We start from the raw sequence: 23,044 nt of genomic DNA, 5'->3' as shown, positions 1-23,044 counted from the left end.
TGCTGAGATAAAATACCTGACACCCAAAATTAAAGGAGAAAAGGTTTATTTAGCTCATAGTTTGTAGAGATTTCGGTCCATAGTTGGCTGCCTCCAAAGCAGGGTTGCATGGCAGAGGGGCGTCACAGAGGAGAAACAGTCCATGGCAGCCAGAAGACAGCAAAGCAGCGAAGTGCCAAGTAACAAGCAGCGACAATAGCAGTCCTCTTTCTGTCCCTTATATGTCTATCCAGGGGTAGGAACACTCACACCCAGCGTAGGACATTCTTAATCCTAGGATCAAACCATGAATCAATCCCAGCATCACACCCTTAATCCCAGCGTCACATGCTCTAGATCCAGCAACCTCTGAAAAGTGCCACCTATGACCACATGAGACTTTGGGGGGGATATCTAGACGCAAGTCATAATGTGTGCCAAAAATTCCTTTTGGATATGGAGTTCTGCTATGTTGCCCAGGCAAGTTTTTGAACTCATAGGCTCCAGTGATCCTTCTACCTCAATGTCCCAAATAGCTGGGACTTTCAGCATGTACCACCACACCCATTCAAAGAGCCTTTTAATTGTCAATATCTATCAAGAAGAGAAAGAAGTATGCCTAATTTCTATATAAGAAAATAGGTGCACAGGTTTCTCTAAAAGCAGAGAATGTCTGTTAAAGCAGTTAAAAGGGAGAAAAGAGGAAACTAGCATTTATTTTCTACTAAGCCTTGTGCTGTACCAGCTTCTATATTTACATTTTTAATTAAAAATTTATGTAAAGTGTGGTATTGATTTCAGGATTGCATTGCTGCTGTTTCCATTGCTTACTGATTTTGTAGCTTAGTATAAAAGATTGGCTCACCAAATGTGTATAAACTGTGTTTCTTAACGTATTTCTTTATCTAGTTTCTGAGGAATATTCAGTCAGTACGAGGCCCAGCATCTGTCCCTCCTGAAGAGATGGTAAGATGACATACTTTTGATGTAATGAAAGCCCCTTTGTATAGTTAGTGTGAACCTTACAAAACCTTTCCTCTGCCCATTCCTTTCTTTACTAAATTATAGAGATACTTCCTAAGTCTTTTGGCTTTGAAAACTTCTAAGGCTAATATTATTTCCACAGCCATGGGGTCTGCTTACATTTTTTGGTTATACAGATACCTATGGTATTCTATGGAGAAGGAGGCGCCCCGGTGGGAACATAGTATTATATCCTTTCTAGGCGAAGTCTTTGTGCTTTGCTGGAAGCCATGGTTGCTGGGGAAGCAGCATCCCTAGTGTGACCCCAGTCACCTATTTGCCTCCCTAGCTGTTAGGATTCCATAATGCATAGAAGAATGTTTTTAATATCATGGTGCTGGTAAATATTCTGTTTACCCATAAACTCAGGTGCAGACACCCCAGTAGGTTTGTTCTTACAGTCACTATAAATACACATTAGTCCCTAAGGATACATTACAAATTGTTTGGTTTATAAGAAATCCAAACCCAGTTATGACTGAGTTATCTACCAAAGGTTTGAAATCAGTCAGATACTATGTATATATCCTAGTGTTTTTCAAACTGATGATTCTTGAGTAAAAGAAAGTATCATTGGGCATCTTAGATAAGACTAAGTATTATTTTATGAAACTTTTGCTTTCATTGCCTATGTATTTAGACATATAAGTGTATGCTGGGTTTATACTAAATTTATACAAGGTAAATACAAAAATATTTTTGAAAGCCACAGGCATGTGTTATAGTCTTTCTTTTTACTCATATTTGACATTTTAAAATCTTAGATAAATTCCATCCACTAACAGTTGCTTTTTATTTTTCCAGTCCGCTTTACTAATTGATGCATAATTGTACATATTTATGGGGTATAGTATGCAACAGTTTTAAAGCTTGTGAATGAGTGTGCGACCCTATGCAGGTAGCTAGGAATATAGTAAGTGTACACATAGGAGAAAGTGCTTCAGAGAAAGGCAGATCCTATAGTTCTAATAGAATTACTGCTTTTAGTCTCCAGAATTCACAGCTCTCCCAGAGTCTCATGGACACGCTCGGGATGCCTATTCGTTTGGGACATTGGTCGAAAGCTTGCTCACAATCTTAAACAAGCAGGGTGAGTTGGAGTTACACTTGTGCAGCCACAGTCTAAGTAAGAAATTCATCTGTGCCTGTTCTGTGTGGAATTCAAAGGACTGCACTCTTCAGTCATAGTAAGGAGCCTACTGTTTGCCCCATAACTCATTTAGGGGAGGTGTAAACAGCAGTAAGGAAGGAGGCTTTGGGTTCCATTAGTTTGGACTGAAGTCAGAAGCACTTCGAACTATGGCTGTCACTACCTTCTGTGTCATGTGCCCCCCCCCCCCCCGGCCCCTCTGCCCTTTGCTGGAGATTGAATCCAGGGCCTTCACACTGAGCTACATTCTCAATCTTCTGGTCCTTTTTAAACTTTTTAAATTTTGAGTCAGGGTCTCCATAAAGTTGCGGAGTTACCCAGGCTGGGCTTACACTTGTGGTCCTTCAGCCTCAGTGCTGGGATTACAGGTGTGCGCTACTACTCCCCGCTAGTTATCTTATTAACTGGTGATACTATTTGCCATCTGAAGACTCTGTTTCCTGTTGTTACAGAGTCTGAAGATCTGTAAACCTCTGGAGCCACTCAGGTTTAAAAATGCCATTAATTAAAAAATGCCATGAACGAGTAAAATGTAATACACGAAAATTTTTGTTAATTTCTAAATCAGGGTTTTTAAACTTTTTGACTTTTTTTTTTCTTAGTATAATTTACTCAATCCTTTTTCCTTTCACTGCCTCTTAAAGCCTAGGCTACTTAAAGACATTATGTTCTGCTCTTTTTTCTTTGTTTCCTGGGTCGGCCATGTCAACTCCTATGACTCTCTGGCCTTTTAATTCTCCACCTGTTAAGTTGCCTGAGCCTTGTGTCCCATGAGACCCCTGTGGCCTATCTTACCTTGCAGAAGCTTGGTGCAGTGCTGATATAAAGTCTTCTTCCAGGCTTACACAGACCTGTGAGGTTCAAAGCCCACAATGATTGTTATCTCTAAATCGGCCCAGCCTAAATATTTGAGAATTAAATCCTAAGGCCCTGAGGCATTCATTGTGTTTAATGGACTGATTACTGTGCCTTGCATCTAGAATGGTGGCAAATGCCTACCATCTTAGGAAGAATTGAAAATGTCACTGAATATCTCCCTGTGTTTTGTGATGAGGAGCCCTGGTTGAGAAAGGCCCTCTGCCTGCCACCTTAGCCTCCTTCTTTGGGCCTGCACTGCCTTCATAGAAGAAGAGGCATATAGTGGGGGTGGGGGTGGGGGGGACCCCTTTCTACACCTGCCAAGGGATTTAGCTTAAAGAAAGCAAGAAGCTGTTTCGCAACAGCCAGGGCTTTATGTGTTTGGGCTTTTACAGGTTGGTTTTTGCTCGACAGTCTCCAGCTATAGAGGTCCTGAAAGGAGGGAGAAGGCCTTGGAAACTAACTGTCGCTCTGGATTTCAGTTTCAGCGGACGTTCTCTCCAGCTTTCAGCAGATCTTGCACACAGCCCTGCTGAATCCCATCCCACACTGTCGGCCTGTGCTCCGCACCTTACTGTCCCATGACTTCTTCAGGTGAGGGCATCCGGTATGCACATTGGGTGCCTCCTGTGCACCTGTCTGGTACATCTTGTAATGCTGGGTAGGGGACCCAGAAGCACAGTCCTCATAGTTATTAGGACAGAAAAAAAGGGAGAAATTGGGTTGCCTTCTAGGTTCTGTCACAGAAAGGAAGTTGTAGACATTCTTGGTTGGATGAGGCCTTGGGTTTAGAAGATTCCTTAGGACTCCTGGTGAAGAAGCTACCTCCATCCAGGGGTTCACAGTTGTAAGTTAATTAAAAATGTTAATAAACATGGCCTCTCCTTTTGCCACCATAGCATTAGTAATATGAATTTGTTATCTTGAATTTTTCTTGTGGGAAGGGCAATGAGTTTATTTTTCTTCAGGCAGAAGATTTTCTTTGTTTATAAATATGTGATGATAGTGGAGTTCTACAGCGCCGTAAAGGAGGATATACTTCAATCATTTACAGGAAAATGGATATCCCTTGAGACCATAATATTGAGTGAAATAAATCAGACACACAAGCTTAAATATTGCATAACTTCTCTTATATGAGAAACCCAAAATATAAATAGCAAAATAAAGATAGGAGATAGGGAGACAGTTCTTTTTCAAAAGAGAAAGAGACCAAGAGAGACAGGGATGGGGGAGGGAGTGGTGGGGAAGGAGATGATAAAAGAATTGAGATGTGTTATGTACATGTATCATCTTTCCACAAGGAATGTAATCATGTACTGCAAACATGGACTAATAAATACAAATTGGAAAAAGATTAAAATTAGTTCGAGAACAAAGAATGCAAAACTGCCAACTCTGCCCCAAATGTCACTGTCAACTGGTCTAGGAGAAATAAAAGTCATTTCACCTTTTTCCTACATAGGTCCTCATGACATAGCTGAGGCATACTTCAGCAAGATTCACACTTAATATAGCTTTGCTAATAGCATCATGTAACCCTAAACAGACAGGGATCTGACTGTTAGTTCCCGGGAATCAAAAAAATAAAGTCTTAGATTTGCATAGTTTAAAAAAAAATGAAATATGTGATGGAAGAGTGAAGTTGGTTTAAAAGGGAAGGGTGCACTATAACTTAGTATCTTCCTGGGTTCAGAGATGCTTTTGAATTTGTTCTTTAATCATGTGTCCTCCATGATGGCAGAGCTTCCTCACAAGTTAGTTCCATATCCATGACATTTAATAGCCAGGCTGACCTTATGCAAGTTTTGGAACTAAGAATCTTTGTGTGTTTGCAGTTGGCAGCCTGGAAGAAACCAAAGCACTAGGAAGTCTCCTATCCCAGAAAGGAAAGTCATCTCTGGAATAGTACTTGGTGGGGTGTGTGGTATTATTAAATAAATACTATTGTGCTGCAACAGTGGTGGCAAAGCTACAGCATGTGTGTGACGGCAGGCTGTTATCAATAAAAGCTCTAAAAGGTTCATCACTGAACTATTGTTACTGGGGTTGTATTTGTTATTATGTTTTAAAGAAATGGTTTAAAACTTTTCCCATTGTGTGATTTTTGGTTCTTGAACTAATTTTTAAAAATTGAGAAATATACAGAAAATTGTATATTTTACCATTACAAGAATCTTTTAACCACAGTATCTCCAATGTCCTTTTAGATGAATCTTGGGAATATTTTACTTTCCTCCATATAAAGTCTCTGCAAAGAATAATCCTTCACAGTAAATGGACTTTGTCATCACTGTAATGAGTTCTTTATTATGAATTGTATGCTAAAGAGGGGAGAAAAAAGCTAAAAGGACCAGCCTGCCCCACAATCCTTGTTGTATGTGAGGAGAGACCTGGCCGGAGATGGAGGAAGGAGCCAGTGCCAGCATCCCTGCCCAGGAGCTGAGCCGGTCTGATTAAAGTTAGGACATTTGTGTGTTCCCTCTGCTACAGAGCCAGGGGAAAATACAGCATCCCCTTGAACTATGTGGGTTTGAACTGTATGGGTCAACTTACATGTGGTTTTAGTTTTTGTTTTGAAGATTTTTGATAATTTGAAAACTTGAACTTTGTAGTCTAGATGTGTTGTGAATACACACAGATTTATATAAAAAGTTGAAATTATCAAAACTTGTCCACAGACTATACATATATGGTTTTCACATGAGAAAAATGTAAAGCAATGTAAAAATGCATAAATCGTAAGTAGGACATGCTATACAGTAATTTCATAGCCACTTCCTGTTGCTACTGCAAGAAGGTAGAACATTATGTCTGCTGAAAACTCCATTTGGTGGCACAGGCCTGTAATCCCAGCACTTGGGAGCCTGAGGAGGATCTCCGTGAGGCCACCTAGGTCTACATAGTGAGTTCAAGGCCAGCCTGAACTACATAGAGAGACCCTGTCTCAAAACAAAACAAACCTCCACTTGAGGCAGATCATCTCCCTAGGAAATTGGCAATCACAGGAAACAGTGATCTTGAGGATTCTGTGTGATTCTCACTGAATATGATGTATGTAACATACAAAATATTTCTTAATTGGCTATATTATTAATAAGACTATTAGTGGTTAAGTTTTAGGAAGTTAGAAGTTGTAGGTAGATTTCACCTCCACAGGGATCGGTTTCCTAATCCCTGGTTCATTAGAGTGTCCGCCACAGGTGGAACGTGAGATGTGAAGATGTGATAGTATCTGTACTTACCGAGTCTACCGTGTCAGCTGCCCGCCTGTGTGTCTAAGCCTCCAGGGACGGTGGTCCTGTGTGGTAGGATGTGAGCTAGGGTTCTGGTTCCTTGGAGCTGAGTTGTCCATCACTTGTGGGACTCTGGGGGTCCCAGAGAAAAGTGACCTTCCCTGTTCCCAAGAATGACAATTTACAGCAGGAGAAATGAGATTTCTGTCACTTACACAGAAATTCTACTTTCTCTAATCCTCTTTAACAGTTATTATTCACCAGAGTAGACTTGGTAAATCAGTAACTATTTTTGTAGTGGTAATGCATTTCTCTCAGGATACTTTGACAACATTCTTTCACAACCAGAACTTTGGGGGGTGATGACTTAAAACCTCAAAGCATGTGTATCAGTTTGTATCCTCTTCACACATCTCTGATATTATGAGATTCCTATAGCCTTGTTCCATATTATTTGTCTCGTATGCTACTTAGAATCTTTTAAATGGAACTGGGTGCTGGTGCATACCTATAGTCCCAGGTCCTTAGGAGGCTGGGATGGGAGGATTGCAAGTTTAGCCCATCCCAGACAACTTAGCAAGACCCCCATCTCCAAATAAAAAATACGAATGGGCTGGGGATGTAGCTCAATGTAAAGACCCTGGGTTCAATCTGTGGTACTTCTTCCCACCCCACCCCCAAAACCTTTCAAGTAGCCTTCTCATCCCTACTGGGGCTTGAACACAGGACCTTCACACTGAGTGTATTCCCAGCCTTTTTTAAATTTTTTAGTTTGAGACAGGGTCTTGCTAAGCCACCCAGGCTGAGCCTGAACCTGTGACCCTCCTGCCTCAGCCTCCCAGAGTGCCAGGATTACAGGTGTGTGCCAACATGCCCAAAGGAGTGCTTATTTGTTGATAATTACAGTGGGGTTGTATGTGGTCATGGGTTCATCATTTAACATGCTTTCTTTAATTTGTTCTCCTATATATTTTTTCTTTTTATTATTTAGAAATGATTTTCTAGAAATTGTGAATTTCTTGAAAAGCTTAACACTGAAGAGTGAAGAGGAAAAAACGGAATTCTTCAAGTAAGTTCAGAAAGTTAAGGCCTAGAATTCAATAACTTGGATGAAATCTCTGTAATCACTTCAGGTAATCTCAAGAAGATGAGTCAGGCATTTGGTTGATTTCACGTTATTGAACATTTCCTACAGTTGGGCTGTTTGGAAGCCCTGGAATTGTCAGCTCTGGGAAGTGAGACATCCCCTCTGAGACTCATAAACAGAGGATAGGTAACAGGTGAACAGTGCTCAGAGGGGTTCTCAGAACACTGGTTTGGGAAATAGTGATCCTAGGAAAACTGGTCCAGGCAGAGGGGCAGCCAGAGTGAATGCAGAGGCCAGAACTGGGGTGACCTGCGCAGAGCAGCAAGTGGTCACCCTGGAAGTCCCAGGACAAGGACAGGGAGAGGTGCCCTTGGATGTGGCAATGAGGAGTGTTGACAGTGTTTGTATATAGTGGACTTCTGTGCCATCAAAGCAGCAGGCTCAGGGGGTTTGGTCGCCTTACAGAAGGACTTCTCTGCTGTCCCTGGAGGGGCAGCCTTAAGTCAGAAGCAACGTGGTGGCAAGACAGCTGATGGGAGGCCACAGGGCAATGACGGTGCCAGTGACAAAGACGACACTGAGATGGGAAAGATGCAGTGGGCCAGTCTGAGTGGTGATCACCGGGTGGCAGAACCCTGGCAGGGGTGACCTGACATAAGGGGACATGGTGGATTCACTGTCGAATGTGTTGGTTTAAGCACTGTGGGACTTTAGGTGTGGACATGGACAGAGAAGTCTCAGTGTCAAGCTAGTGGCCTCGTGGTAAACACTGAGGTTTCGTCAGCCTGTACTTGGTGGTATCTTCCAGAGAAAGTAACATGAGAAGGACAGTGGTCCAGACTATGGCTCTGGAGCACTTGACTGTGTGAGGGTGAAGTTGGATGAGAGGCAGTGGTCTGAGAAGACCTAGAGAGTCAGGAAGCTGGCAGCTACCAGGGGAGGGTTTCTGAGAGGCAGCAGGATCAGCAGAGGCCCATTCATGTGTCAGTGTGGCACTACTTCCTTGTCCTACCAGGAGTGGGTCTTTCCCAGTAGAGTAAGGCTGATCGGGTGAGAGGGTAGACACTGGGCAAAACCTCCTGGAAAATGGAGAGGAGAGAACATATTCCTAAAGAAGAAATGGAGTCAAGGAAGGCGTTTTTAAGGATGGGTGAGGTGTGAGCGTTTTTACAGACTGAGGGAAAGGTGCTCATGGGAGAGTGGCAGGAGTGGTAGGAACTGCAGTTGTGCTGTGGGGATGACTGGTGCTTGGTCCTAGAGGAAAGGGACAGTTGGGATGTGGCAAGGTGGGGTGTCCTTAAGGAAGAGGAAGCCCAGCGTCCTCGGCATTGGAAAGGTTTGGGAGTAAGTATGGATGTCAGCTTCTTTTTTTGATAGTGGTGTAGGGTTTTGAAGGTGATAATGTACAGTGTGGCCTGTTCCTCATAAAGTAAGAGTCAGGCTTAACTGCGGAGGCGGATGATATAGGTATTATATAGGTATAGGGTATTGTTACTGTTAATACCTCATATCTGTACTCAACAGAATGCTCTTTGATGTGTGATGTTTTGATGTAATGAGGTTGGGGAAAATCATATTTCCTAGCACATGCAAGGCCCAGGGTTCAATCCCCAACACCAAAAAACACCACCTTGCATTTTGTTTCACTATGGATACTTTAGAAAATTAATTATCCTACATCTTTTAAATGTGAGAAAAGGTCTTTTATCTGGAAAGCCTAGCTCTTTAGGGGATACAGGAGGACCCTTCTGCCACTGGTCAGAGGTAATTTGTGGGGAACACATTCTGGCTCAGTGCAGGGTGCCAATGAGCCAGCCTCCTCCCACTCTTTCTGCATTTTTCTTAGGTACCTCACTGTTCCTGGCTACGTTTCAAAATGCACTACTTTGGTAGAAGTTAGGTAGAGGCTCTACATGGCTAAGCTGTGTAAGAAAATTGATAGTGCTGTGATCTGTTTCCCAGGCTTTCCTTTTTGTCCTCAGATTTCTGCTGGACAGAGTCAGCTGCTTGTCAGAGGAATTAATAGCTTTGAGGTTGGTGCCGCTTCTGCTTAATCAGTTGGTGTTTGCAGAGCCAGTAGCTGTCAAGAGTTTTCTTCCTCATCTACTTGGCCCCAAAAAAGGTGAATTCTCTTTCAAAATATTGGTGATTAAAGAGTTTGGTGGTTATTAGCCCATTTTTGGCAATTTTTTTTTGGTACTGGGGATCGAACTCAGGTCCTTGCACTGGTGGGGCAGGCATTAAAACCACTGAGCTAAATCCCCGGCCCATACTTTTTTTTTTTTTTTTTGGTACTGGGGATTGAACTCGGGACCCTGTGGTTGTGAGGCAAGCACGGTGCCCTGAGCTAACTCCCTGGCCCCTATTAGCCCATTTTTGAGTGGAGTAAGATTACTGTATGTTAGTTAAAGTTTGGCTGTAAAAGCAAAGAACAGTTATTTTCCCCTAATACATACCTTGCCCTCATACCTGGGTACAAGGGCCGGGGATTTAGCTTAGTGGTGCCGTGCCTGCCTGGCAAGCGCAAGGTCCTGAGTTTGATTCCCAATACCAAAAACAAAACAAAAACCTGGGTATAAAAGCTCATAGTATAAAAGCAAAGCATCTTCCCACAGTATCAGACTATCATCAGTACTTATCTGTACACACACACACATATCACATGTTGCTAGAATATGAAACACATGAAGTCTGAAGGCAAGGCAGACATCTTGAAAGAACTTTTGCATTTGCTGTGAATCACTTAGGCCTGTGCCCCTTGACTTCAAAGACCAACGCTTTTGTTTTTTTGTTTGTTTGGTTTTTTTTGGTACTGGGGATCGAACCCAGGACCTTGCGCTTATGAGGCAGGCGCCGGAACCACTGAGCTAAATCCCCGGCCCAAAGACCAACCCTTTTACTTTCCACTTTCAGCAAAAAGACTGAAAATCACTGAGTTCATTTCACATCTTAGAGCTTCAGAGCTTTTTCCAGATGTGAAAGGAAACTGTTACTTGGAAACTGTAACATTCATCATAGCAGTATAGATGGCAACACATCAAATTAGAGAATATAGCATTAATACTAGAATTTTGAGGTAGGTGAGATCCTTTTAGAATTAGTTTTCTTAAAAGATCTTAATACAAGAAGCCAGTGTTACTGGTAGTTATTTTACAGATTAGAATTTCATTATATCTGATTCAGTGTCATACTCTTCAGCCTTGATTTTTTTTTTTTTAATAGCTCTTCCGTCCTGTTGCTCAGTGGATCTCAGACAAAATGAACCTCTCATTCATCTCATTTTTTAAAAGAAGACTGACCCGAGGGCCAGGGATTTAGCTCACTGGTTTTGCCGCCTGCTGCGCAAGCGCAAAGACCGGAGTTCAATCCCCGGTACCAAAAAAAAAAGACTGACCTGTTTGCTTGCTTGATCTGTTGGTCTGGGACAGCCGTGCGTGCGTGCGTGCGTGCGTGCGTGCGTGTGTGCGTGTGTGTATTTTTTTTTTTTGGATACTAGGGATCGAACTTGGGCCCTTGCGCTTGCAAGGCAGGTAGTGGCACCACTGAGCTAAATTCCTGGCCCCAGGCACATAAATTTTTAAAAGCAACCCAATTTTGCAAATAAAACTTCAACAAGAATATTAATATGTCACTAATCTGATCTAGTAGAGAAATTCTTCACTTACTAATCATAAATTTATCAAGTTATTCATAATCCTATTAAAATATAAGCTTTCTTTGTCTTATGATCTGTAATACTTCCAAAACATTTCTACAGGCCAGGGATTTAACTCAGTGGTTCTGCCGCCTGCCTCACAAGCACAAGGTCCTGAGTTCGATCCCTGGAACCAAACAAAAACATTTCTACAATGAGTGTACTTAAGGCAATTAGGTCTTGAGTAATTTTGGCTCAACAGAATAACTTCCTTTGGCTGAGAGCATAAGAATTTAGAAGAGCACTTAGGATGTATATCAAGTTCTGGGCCTAGCTTAGGAATTATGTTCAGTACTCTTTTCACTGAAATTTTGTCATCTGTAACCCTCCCCAATTCTGGGGTAGACACTGAACAGGGAGAAACCCCTTGCTTGCTCTCGCCGGCCTTGTTCCAGTCTCGGGTGATCCCTGTGCTCCTCCAGTTGTTCAAGGTTCACGAGGAACATGTGCGGATGGTGCTGCTGTCTCATTTTGAGGCCTATGTGGAGCACTTTACTCAGGAGCAGCTGAAAAGAGTCATCTTGCCACAGGTGAGAGACCAGGGTGGCAGTGGCACACAGCCTTCCCAAGGCAGGTTGAGTGAGTGGGCACAGGGTGCTGCAAATTTGGGGGCTGAAAGGAAGAAGAGGGGTTTGAGATGTTTCGATAGTAGCTTAGAAAGCCCCAAGACAGCATTTTGAGTGTAAAAACCTATTGAAATACTAAGGGCTGAAGTTAAAATGCATTTCCATTCCATATTTTGGACAGATCGGTTAAACTAACATATATGGTCTTAATCTGGGAGAAACTATAATTGTTTGCTAATTCTTTATGGGAAAATAAGCATTTATGGAATGTTTTGTGAGTATGAACTGCAGCTGTCCATAAATAAGTTATTATAACATGATTAGAATTGTGAGGAACATGAGATTGCTTGTCGTCAGTGGTTGGTTCATCAGCCACCAAGGAACCGTATATTGCTCATCCAAGGGCTTCAGGTTTATATTAGTTTCTTAGGGCCACAGTAACAAAATCACAGCCTACATGTTCAAAACAACAGAAATTATCCTCTCAGTCCTGGAACCAAGTTGTTGGCAAAACCAGGCTTCCTGGTTTCTGGATTCTAGGGTAGAATTCCTCTTTGACTTTTCCAAGTTTCTGTAGCTTCTCTGACAGCTTCGCGTACTGGCCTGAGGCTGTGTCATTCTGATCTCTGGCCTTCTTCAAAGGAGACAAGTCACTGAATTTAGGGCCCACTCTAACCCACTTTAACCACCTCTACAGGTTACATTCAGGATGGACATGAATTTTGTAGGGACACTATTTAGTACAAGGATTTTTTTAAAGTAGCTTTTTTTTATTCTTTATCACTGGGCCATTACCCAGGCAAGGCAAGTGCTATACTCCTGGCTTCATGAATCTCCAACTAAGGGTTTTTTAAAGATAACAAATTCATTTCCCTATGAGATGAGTTTACACTCTCCTGTGTTCAAGGAACTGATAAGTGAGAAGGATGTTGTAGTCACCTGTTGGTGTGTCCCCAGAACATAGTGCCTTAAAACAGCAATCATTTTACTAGTTCGCCTGAGTCTTTGGATTGACTGGGCTTAGCGTGGGAGTTCTAATGCTCCAGATGGTGTTAGCTCAGGCTTCAGTCTTCTGGAGCATGACCAGAGCTAACACCTGAAATGCATCCTCAGCCCTGTGGAGTAGATAGCTGACTCAACTGGCACATTGTCTCCACAGACATTCAGAGATCTCAGGTCTGTTCTCTGATGTAAGATTTCTACATGACTTTGTTGGTAAGGTAGGAGGACTTCTTACATCATTGGTAAGGGCTGGCAAAAGTAGCCTTGTTAAGGTATAAGTAGGGAACTGGCAGTGTCATTTTTGCCAAGTTCTCTTGGTTACGTGTAACCATTGTGGAATGGGTTTGTACATGGGCAGTGTAGTTCACTGGGTCTGACTTTGTATGTAGCAGTCATTACCCTACATATGGTTGTGTCTACAGATTTAGAAGAGGAATGGCACATTCTCACTTTGAAATAGAGGTGTCATCATAGGTCACTGGATTGGACTGAGGTCAGAGAATGAGTAGATGTTCAGGAAGTAAAAGACAATGAAAGCTCTCATTATTTAGGATACTACTTTCCCTGTAGAGGAATAATTGGGCCAGTTTCTGTGTGGTGGGAAGTTTACTTTGGTAGCAGGGTGGAAGATCATAGAAAAGGGGTCAGCTAGGAAGCTGTTAAGACTAGTTCAACTAAAAATGTGGCACTGGATATGCAGTAGTAGGGCAGTAGTGGTGAACCTATGGCATGTGTGCCACAGTGGGCTGATTGTATCATTGAAAGCTCTAAAAGGTTCGTCATCACTGTAAGGGGTGGGGGGGGGTAGGATTGTTTCTGACGGGATGCAGAGGTGAAGATGATGGACTTGGGGCTTGAGTGGATTGTTTGATGATTACTATATTATGCCTTAATGTCCTTGTACAGCCTTGTTTTAGAAACGTGCCTGGTCTATTAGTGTTGGACTAGAAAGTATCTTAAGAGTCCTGTTGGAGACCTTTACTCTTAGATAAATGAGGAAACTCAACCAGAAAAATAGCATTTCTTGGTCAAATTCATCCCTAGAGTTCATAACAGGAATAGTAGAACCCAAGAATCTGGATACCATTAGGCAAGTCAGTTACCCAGGCCTTGTGTCTGACCAGTGCAGACCTTTGCATGTCATCGCCTTCCTTATATGCAGAACAGAACCTCTCCTGATATCTGCATGTAACTTAGTTAAGGTGCTCTTGGCCATGATTTGTATGTCTTGCTGCTGCTGCCCGGCAGCATCTCACAGCCATGTGGTCTTCATTCCTTACCTTTTTCTTGGCATCTGCTTCACTTGTGACTCTCTGAAGACCAGTTGTCATTATTTTGCGTGCATGTCAGATGTTCCATAACTTAAAAGTTTACTGTCCTCACTTTAAGCAAACCAAAGAGATAACTAGTTTCTCTGGATTACAGTCTCCATGACTGGGCAAGAGCTCACAATTGGCTCAGTTGAGACCAGTGTTACATGCATGAGGTAGAAGGAAGGTTTTCAGATTCCGCTGCCTTGAATGTGTGGAGCTGAGAAGAGAGGCAAGGCCCAGGAGTGTAGCTGTTAGTCCCGTCTGAGTGAATTCTGCAGAATGTTGCCAGTGCACGAGCTGTTTGTGATGGTTCTGTGATGAGAGTAAGTATAGATACGGAGTTTATGCTTAAAATTGCTTTTGTAGGAATTTGTCGGAATAATTTTGTTTCCAATGTGTTTGATTTTGCTTTGATTGTATTTTTAAAAAATCAGCCCAGGATGGATGGAGGCAGGGGGTCTAAAGTACTACTGACCTAGGCACCGGGGTTTAGCTCAGTGGTTCCGCTGCCTGCCTTGCAAGCACAAGATCGTAAGTTCGATCCCTGACACTGAAAAAAAAAAACTACTGACCTAGAAATAGCTTAAGAAAATGTAGTTCTGATGCAGCCCAATTGTTTGTTTACAGGGGGAGAAAAAGATACCGTGGTTGTCTACACTCACTATATTATATTCGCCCTTAGGTGTTACTGGGCCTGCGTGACACCAGCAGTTCCATTGTGGCAGTTAGTCTTCATAGCCTTGCAGTGCTGGTCTCTCTCCTTGGACCAGAAGTGGTTGTGGGAGGACAAAGAACCAAGATCTTCAAACGTACTGCCCCAAGTTTCACTAAAATGACTGACCTTTCCCCAGAAGGTGAGGATGACTGAAAGGTGTAGCTTTTTTGTATGCTATGTTATTAGATATTTAAGTACTATACACATAATGCAGGTTTATATTCAGTTAAAACAGATGGAAAAAAATTAGTTTTCCAACTTGTACAAGATGAAGGTAACCTTTTATGAGTTTAGTGAAAATCCTTTGAGCCCACAAAAGGGGGCACAGATATATGTTCACAGATATTTATATAGGATTCTCCTGGAAAACAATGACAATACCATGCACAAATCTCCAACTTGTTTTCACTAGCAGCATATCAGGGACTTGTCTCTAGGTCAATGAATAGAAATCCAGGTAACTTTTTCAGAGCTATATAGTGTTTCATTGAATATAATTTTTTTCAGTGATATACTTCTTCATGGATATTACACCCATTTCTGTTTTTTTAGTTACTGTAAAGTGCTACAGTAAATATCCTTATACCTGTATCTTTAAGTATTTTGGGTTTCATTGCTATAAAATAGTCTCAGAAGTAGACTTGCTAGTTCAGAGCATATATTTTAAGTCTTAATAGACATTATCAATTTCCAAAAAAGGTTGTAGACATTCTTTCTAATGCTAGGTGTGGCCTTTTGGTGAAAAGCTATTGATTTTTAGGTACTTCAAGAAGTCCTTCTTTCCCGTATGTTCCCATTGGATGTTCCCAGGGATGTAGCAACTTTAATTTCTGGTGTTAGAAGAATTTTGTATCAACAATGTCATTTTTTGTATAACCTGAACAGGGCAGTGACCTAGTTATGAGTTCTAGCTTTCTACTCAATTCTGTATACAGTAGTCAGTAGTCTGTAGACAGCACGGAGACACTGAGTACTAGACAAGAGCTAGCACACAGGCTTTTCTCTAATTCTGGTGCCAGTCCAATCTTTGTAGCAATGCTGGCTTCCTGATGGTTTTTTTTTGTTTTTTGGTCTTTTTTTTTTCCTGATGTTTTGAAGAAAGTTCAGCTCTTCCTTAGTGCTAAGTAAACCAATGTCATTGTGGCCCAGGGAGCTTGGAAAGGGTGACTTGGTGTGGTGTCTGTTACCTATTCTTCTTTTAGTAGATTATAATAAGGGGGAGCAGTTTGTAGTTTTGAGATAAGACTTGAGGGATAGATCTGCAAGAGTTTTACATTCTGAATTAGCAAAAACTCCCACGCCTAACATCTGTCTAAGTGGGTGGAATTATCTTATTATAGACATATTCTATATCCTGAAGATTTATTCCTTCATGTTCACCTGGATTATAATGTGACCTTTATGAAGCAACTGGAAAGACACCAGAGCAGCAGTAGCAGATGGATTTTTCTTAAGACTTCATGACAGGTCAGAGGTCCAATCCCATTGTCTCTCCAAGTTGGGCTCTTCCTTGAGTAAGACAGGTGAGCCCAGGTAGCAGTCTGCATTCCAAGTGCAGACTTCAGTGCAGTTTTGTAATGTTGTGGGGGACTGTTGAGGAAGGGAATGTCTTTTGCAGTTTACTTTCATAGTCAGACTTAAAAATAAGGGCTAATGTTGAGGTTTTTGATAAGTCAGTGTGCCTGAAAGTTGTGAAACAGTTTATAGAGAAGGGGACACTGGCCAAGAGAAATGAGTAGCCTTTAGCCAGGAGGATAGTGGTAAAGCAAGAGATAAGGTCTATAAGGTCAGGCCTCTGGGCTGGAGGTGAAGAAGGGGAGGCTGCTCTTAAGAGCTAGCCTAGGGCCTCTTACCCCATTTCCTTCCCCCTTGCTTTAAGATAGAGGAAGAATGCGGCCAGAATTTTGCTAAAATCTTTTTGACCATTGCCCAGTCTTGAATATTAACTATTAAAGATAACATTTTCTTCAAACAATTTGCATTTAACCCCCCCCAACGGGTCTGGAGTTAAATATTTACAGCATAAAATGTATCATAACTTCTTTAAATGTATAGTTTTGTGGTATTAAAGTATATTCATATTGTTAGGTGTATACACTTATTAGGGTTTTATTCTTGAATGAGAATTACTTATGGTTTTAAATCACCACCAAAATATTTTTGAAGGCTGTCACTTCTTAATGAGGTATCATAATGCTTGAATCCCTCCTGTCCCACCATGGATATAACTGTTCTTAAATACAGAATGGTTAGGTATGTTTCTTCAAGTATTTAAAAATGTTCTCTCTTACCTGTGTTAAATAAGCCCATTTCCCTTAGCTGTTGCTCACCAGACATGTAGTAGGGTCACAAGCCATTTACCATCCCTTTCATTATTTGGAGTTTTTATTTACCTTCAGATTCTCCCAGGCACGTGGTCTGCAGCCAGCACAGTCAGATCTTGCCCGCCTTGGAGAGTCCCTCTGCTAGCACATTCCCAAAAGGTTTCTCCTCTGGCAACCTCCCCATCAACAGCAAGGAGCACATACAGCAAGATTACTACGGTACTTGTTTACACACAGAAATATTGAAATTATACATTTTTTTCCATTGTTTAGATGAGTGTTTTCCTGAAAGTAATAAGTTTAAATTCTGAAACTAAGGGCACTTTGGGAATTTTGACACATATCTTGTTACAATAAGCACTAGCTAGCTTTGCTCGATTCTCGCCTCCTCAGACCTTGGATATGTACACTTAACTTTTCCTTATAACTGATGAGAAGAGCATGTTAACAGTACTTGAATTCTTTTTTTTGCACCAGATACTTTACTTTGGAATTTCTGATGATTTAGTTCTGAAAGATGTTAACAGGCAGGTTGTGAAAAGTTTTTTGGTTAAATACATTTGGGAAAGTGGTAGGATAGTTAACACCTTGCACAGGATTTCTCAGCACCTTAACCTACACTTCAGGAAATCTGTTTAAAACAAGAATAAGTTGAGCAAATTTATTTGAGCATACATTTTTTTCACGGTGTATGTAATGAACATCTTTAGGGTAACATTGCCTGCCTTAGAGCATGTGTATATTTACTTACAGCTCTGCCAGTGAGCAGTAGGTGTGGGTATTTAATAATAGGACTGGATGAGCCAGTTAACTGGTATACATATGCTTCCACTGAGTTAATAGTGTATAAGCATTATAAAATAGTATTTGAATAACTTACATCTTTGATATTATATCCAGAAGAATCTCTCTTGTTAAGTAAACATGGCTATTCATCGCCTGCTGCGCAAGCACAAGGAACTGAGTTCAATCCCTGGTACCAAAAAAAAAAGTATGCATGGCTATTTCCAAGTAATAAGTCCACACACTTCTTTAGTGCTGTCCTTCCTCTAAATGTATTGTTTGTTCTTAACCAGCATTTTATGTGAATAATTCTTCTACCTATTATCACAGGTGATCAGTTTTCTCAGTCTATTAAATTTCGCATGAATGGAATCTCAGATATGAAAAATACTTCAGGGAACACTGAAAATCTTTCTTCAGTCTCTAAAAAGTCTGAGGAGTGGCCTGACTGGAGTGAGCCTGAGGAGCCGAAGAACCCAACTGTCAATATGCACGTTTGGCCTGGAGAACCCTGTGATACTGCTGAGTCCCAGTGCACTGACCTGATTACAGAACCAGTAGGTTGGGAAGACTGTGCGCCTAGGAGCTTAAGTACTCAGATAAGCCCAGGACCCCGTGTCTCTGCAGCCCTGCCTGGTACCTCTGGGGAGCAAAAGCCCACTGCTGCTTTGCCTTCATTCACTGAACCAGCTAAGCCTCTGAAATCAAGTCCACCCCCAAAGACCAGTCTTGTGCAAAGCACAGAAGACCCAGACCAGGCCAAGCCACCAAAAGGGTTGTCACAAGAAAGGCCTCTTAAAATTCAGTCAGAACTTGGTTTAGGAGAAGAGTTTACCATCCAGGTTAAAAAGAAGCCAGTACGAGATCCTGAGTTGGACTGGTTTGCTGATATGACTCCAGAAATTAAGCCTTCAGCCGCTTTTCTTATTTTACCTGAACTGAGAACAGAAATGGTGGTCCCTAGCAAGGATGATGATGTCTCACCAGTGATGCAGTTTTCCTCAAAATTTGCTGCAGCAGAAATAACTGAGGTGAGGACTTCTGGGGTATTCAACTGTGTTTTTAGTCTAAGGACTACCCTAATGGGTTCCAGTTTATAGTAAACATGTTTTCCCAAAGAAGGAAAAGACCACACAACAGGTTAAAATGATTAAGCCAAGCACAGAAATCAACAAACTTGGTTTCTAGAAATAGGATCCTTCTTTCCTCAGAAAAATGTACAATGTTTGGGACAAGTGTTCAAATGGTCTATTTCTTACATGAATAAACATTGTATTTGGGAAAAAAGATTAACCCAAGGTTGATTTTACTGACTTATAAGATTCTTGAAGTTATTTTCCAGTGCTATGGTAACGTAACGCTGGAATCCAAGCATTCTGTGTTTCTAAGCTTTCAGTTACAGCCTTATTTTACTTAGCAGGAGGCAGTGTATTCTGGCATGAAAACTCAAGTGCTGGGTAATGTGTAAATCCTTAAATTGACATATGCCTTGTCTCAGTAGCTTGCTATTGGTGTGCTTTGTTGCAGGGAGAGGCTGAAGGCTGGGGAGAAGAAGGGGAGCTGAACTGGGAAGATAGTAACTGGTGACAATGGCCGTGAGTTAAAACTTTAGGAAGGTTTCCTTTAAAAAAAAAAAATGAATACCTCAGATGCAGGCTGTATGGACAAAAAAATCCCAAAGCTGCCTCCTCCTTTCCCTGTCCCACGAGTTCTGTTTCCAGTCTGTGCCAACTGCGTTGGGAGACCGTGCTGACGCTTGAGTGCTGGCTGAGCCCAGGTGGCCAAGGGCTCATAGGACTGCTTCTAGGAGGGAGAGCCTTCGTGCATTCAGCCGAGCCCAGTGTCCACGAAGAGCAAGGAGCTGGGGAAAGGCTGATTTACTGCTTTAAAAAAGCAAGAAAATAAATATAAAAAGTCAAGCTGGTTAGCTTAATTTTGTGCCATTTCTTTAACAATGAAAAGAATAAGTTCTATTATGTAATACAACTTACTGAGAAAAAAAACTAGCTGTAAATTATAAATGACTTAAGGTTTCCTTAGGCAGCTTATTTATTTGTTTACAGTTGTGCTTTCTGAGTGAAAGGGCCTTTGTGGACCTAAGGTCCTTGTGGACCTACGGACTCTTCCACATGTATTACCTTGTACCAAAGGTCTTCAAGAGAAATATCACCCACAATCCTGCTCTCTAAACGTTAAATAAAGAGTATTTTCACTAGATTCACCTTTATAAAAGCTATTTTATATGTACTAGAAAATGTACAAATTACTGAATATTTTCATATACAAAAATCCTGACAGTTGACTGTGTGAAGCCCAGTCTGTCTAGTGAGAAGTTCAGTCCATTCAGCATTCACCCTATAGCATACTGTGTTTGAGCTGCTCAATCCGTGCTTGCAGTGCCTCCATTTCCACCAGAAGCCAGGCCGGAGCAGGAGCCTTTTGGAGCAGTGACTCAGTGTCTTCCAGGCCCCTTACTGCTGCTTGCAGAGCTGACCTGTACTGTTCTTCCAAGGGGAACTCATGGCGGGCTCTTTTTGCACAAGTCTGGAAGAGGAGAAAAACACGAGTCAAGTCATGCCATGATACCTAAAATAATGACCTTTCTACTCGCTGGCTTGGGACAGGATGGCAGCCCCCTTCCCCAGAAGTCTCTGGAACTGTAGGTGCAGGGGCTTCTGACAGTGTTCCCAAAGGCGAAGTGATGATGCTTCATCTCGTAATTCCTAGTAGGTGTTCTTTTGACATTATCTCAGCCTTTCCTTCGAAAAAAAGCTCCAAGTGTAAATTTTTTTTTTTTTAATACTAAGTGTAACTGGTGAGAGCTACAGTCTCAGATGGTTTTGGAGCCATTTAAAACATCAGGTTTTCAAACATCACTGGACAGGGAAGGTTGAGGTCAGGACATCTTTCGTAGTCTTCCTAAGAAATGTCACAAATCTAAATTCCTAAGGGTTTATTTCCCTGATATATTGAACTTTACAAATTTCAGACACAAAAGTTACATGTCTTAAATACAAGTTAATGTCATAAACTTATTTTCTAAGTTGTGACTAAAACCAGAACATTATTCCTATTATAGCTTACTATTCCAAATAACTACCAGTACCAAACACTATTTTGAATATCCCTAGTGATATCATTTCTGCTTTTTTAATGGGTAAATTAACTTTTTTATACTGCCAAAAATAGCAGGCTTGTTTGATGAATGAACAAGGGATCAAACTAAACATTTTGGAAGGAAGGTTAATTGATTTTTTTCTATTCTGTGTTGGTAACCTTTCAGAATACATGTGATTTTTACAAGAATAAGTACTATACAACAAGAATTTTACATGACTAGATCTATTTGGTTTGAAATTCAACGTAAGGATAAGAATCAAACCAGAGTAGAGTCAGGCATAGTGGTGCACGCCTGTAATCCCAATACTTGGGAGGCTGAGGCAGGGGATTGCTATGAGTTCAAGGCCAGCCTGGGCTACATAGTGAGTTCAAGGCCAGCTGGCCTGAATTACACTGCGAGACCGTCTCAAAAAAGAAAAAAGACACCAGAGTAGTTTTTGTTTTATCAACAAGGGCAGAATTTCCCTTGTTAAAGTTTGACCCACAGTGTAAGGCAGCCCATACCTGTAGCGATGACCCCTTTGGTACTTCTGCAGCCACTTTGGCAGAGGGTTCCCTAAAGATACCTTTTTCCTTTTTCACACGCTCCATTTTGGCAGCTTCAGTCTCCTCTATAAACCCAGTCTGCCAAAGACCACGAAAACACAAGTAAACATCAATACATTAGCATTCTCTGCTAGATGGAAAACTGGTCTAATATTCAGAAGATGAAAAGACTAAGTAACTTGTGGTATGTGTGTAAATGCTGAGTGTTGAACGGTTCAGCTTAACCTGTGAATATGGCAACTTCTAGAAATGAGGTTGACTCATCTGTAAATGCTTCTTAGGATAATGTGGATTAAGTCCCTCTACAGTGTTCTTCCTTACACAAAAATTATAGAGTCCACTTTCTGACCTTGACTACAGGCTGAGACAGTGGCAAAAGCAAAGTTTACACACATACTAGTCTAACTTAGATGTAATACACAGCAAATATGTAAAAAAATTTCTTTCATGGGTACCACTAGCAGCGGGAGTTTTCAAGGTGCACAAACATGGGAGCCTTAGTCATGCAAAGTGTTAGTTCTGTATATCTGTAGAAACATTTAAAAATATCACCATAGTGGAGAAATAGATATTGGCTTCAATCTGGGTATAAAAGCCACACCTAAATTAAACCTAAAATAAAAAATCTTCTCCAGCCCCTGTAATCAGGAGTCCCTAATTATGATTAGCATGGTTACCTCACTGCCCAGATTACCAGTATGACTCAATCCCACACTAGGGTGTTGGGCATCTCACTTCTCTGTCATGTGTTAAGTCTCCCTTACTAAGTCCTTGGGACCAGAAGGTTTGAGGCTACAGAGTATTTGTGGATGGGAACTGAGTCTAAACACACTCATTTATGTTTCATACATGCCTTAGATACCATAGCATGAAGGTAATCTTATATTTCTTATAATTTGTGCATAAAAAGTGTCAAAATGTAGAATTTTCCACTTGTGCATCATGTCAGTGACTCAAACTGTTAAGATTTTGGAGCACTTTGCACTAGGATTGTTCAGCCTATGTTAGCACTGTGCTGAGCGCTCTGGAAAATTTAAGCTCAGTTGGTTATACCTTTTCAAAAGATGGTGATAGAAATAGAATAAAACATGAGCCGTATGAGTAAATACCTTCTCTAGAAACGACACGACTTTGTTCTTAGTTTCCTCAGAACTGAGACATTGTGGCACTATCTCTTCATGATTTGTTCCCTATTAAAAGATTAACAAGACTGATATTAGCAGCTTAAAAAGACAAATAGCATGTGTTTGTTACCCTAATTAAAAATTTACTTGAATATTCAGTGCCACTTAAAGACAATAAGCTCATCATTCTTTCAGGGTTCCTTGGGAATAATACAGTTTTAACCTCTGTACAACTTTAGTGTTGCAAGCTTTAATTACTTCTGTTCTGTCTTACTGATGCATCTAGGCTCTTTTATGACCAAAGGCAGGTGTGTGCTGCACAGCAACAGAGAGGAATGAAGAAGCAACCCATGCCAGGTTAGTTCAGTAAAGAACCAAGTAACAGGCTTCATTCAGTTCATTCAGTCCATCCCCAATGATAGTTCAGTGATAGTTAAGGGTAAACCCAAAAAATCAAAGGCAGTGTCTGAGTTAGCAGGCCTGCTTAAAATGCCTGTTCCCAGTTCTTGCTGATTAGTGAATCT

At 41.3% G+C, this 23,044-nt stretch overlaps 2 protein-coding genes across 31 annotated transcripts in view; one reads left to right on the top strand and one right to left on the bottom strand.

Moving 5' to 3' along the window:
* The window catches only part of Scyl3 (SCY1 like pseudokinase 3), a 36,990-nt gene extending 17,043 nt beyond the window's left edge, over positions 1-19,947 (top strand). For 11 of the 14 annotated variants that reach the window (XM_087206926.1, XM_087206928.1, XM_021244687.2 and 8 more), the window contains 9 exons: positions 889-945; positions 1,990-2,092; positions 3,493-3,604; positions 7,238-7,315; positions 9,316-9,455; positions 11,373-11,557; positions 14,591-14,762; positions 17,023-17,166; positions 18,061-19,023. In XM_087206926.1, coding sequence (XP_087063052.1) covers positions 889-945; positions 1,990-2,092; positions 3,493-3,604; positions 7,238-7,315; positions 9,316-9,455; positions 11,373-11,557; positions 14,591-14,762; positions 17,023-17,166; positions 18,061-18,830 — 1,761 coding nt within the window. In that variant the 3' untranslated portion in view covers positions 18,831-19,023. Of the gene's footprint in view, positions 1-888; positions 946-1,989; positions 2,093-3,492; positions 3,605-7,237; positions 7,316-9,315; positions 9,456-11,372; positions 11,558-14,590; positions 14,763-17,022; positions 17,167-18,060; positions 19,024-19,257 lie in introns of those variants that run through there. The other 3 variants (XM_021244693.2, XM_013065757.3, XM_087206927.1) reach the window with 3 other exon arrangements.
* Positions 2,740-23,044, bottom strand: part of Firrm (FIGNL1 interacting regulator of recombination and mitosis) — a 61,629-nt gene continuing 41,324 nt past the window's right edge. For 9 of the 17 annotated variants that reach the window (XM_087206910.1, XM_004865240.4, XM_087206912.1 and 6 more), the window contains 4 exons: positions 22,506-22,586; positions 21,355-21,474; positions 20,097-20,274; positions 2,740-19,613 (listed from right to left, as the gene is read on the bottom strand). In XM_087206910.1, coding sequence (XP_087063036.1) covers positions 19,558-19,613; positions 20,097-20,274; positions 21,355-21,474; positions 22,506-22,586 — 435 coding nt within the window. In that variant the 3' untranslated portion in view covers positions 2,740-19,557. Of the gene's footprint in view, positions 19,614-19,947; positions 20,275-21,354; positions 21,475-22,505; positions 22,587-23,044 lie in introns of those variants that run through there. The other 8 variants (XM_087206909.1, XM_087206915.1, XM_004865241.4 and 5 more) reach the window with 5 other exon arrangements.

Source organism: Heterocephalus glaber, unplaced genomic scaffold (assembly GCF_053883595.1).
Source record: "Heterocephalus glaber isolate CG9 unplaced genomic scaffold, H.glaber_assembly_v1.0 deba00000738, whole genome shotgun sequence".
NCBI classification, from domain to species: Eukaryota; Metazoa; Chordata; class Mammalia; order Rodentia; family Bathyergidae; genus Heterocephalus; species Heterocephalus glaber.
Note: the sequence above shows the minus strand (reverse complement) of the source record. Positions and strands in the feature narration are given on the sequence as shown.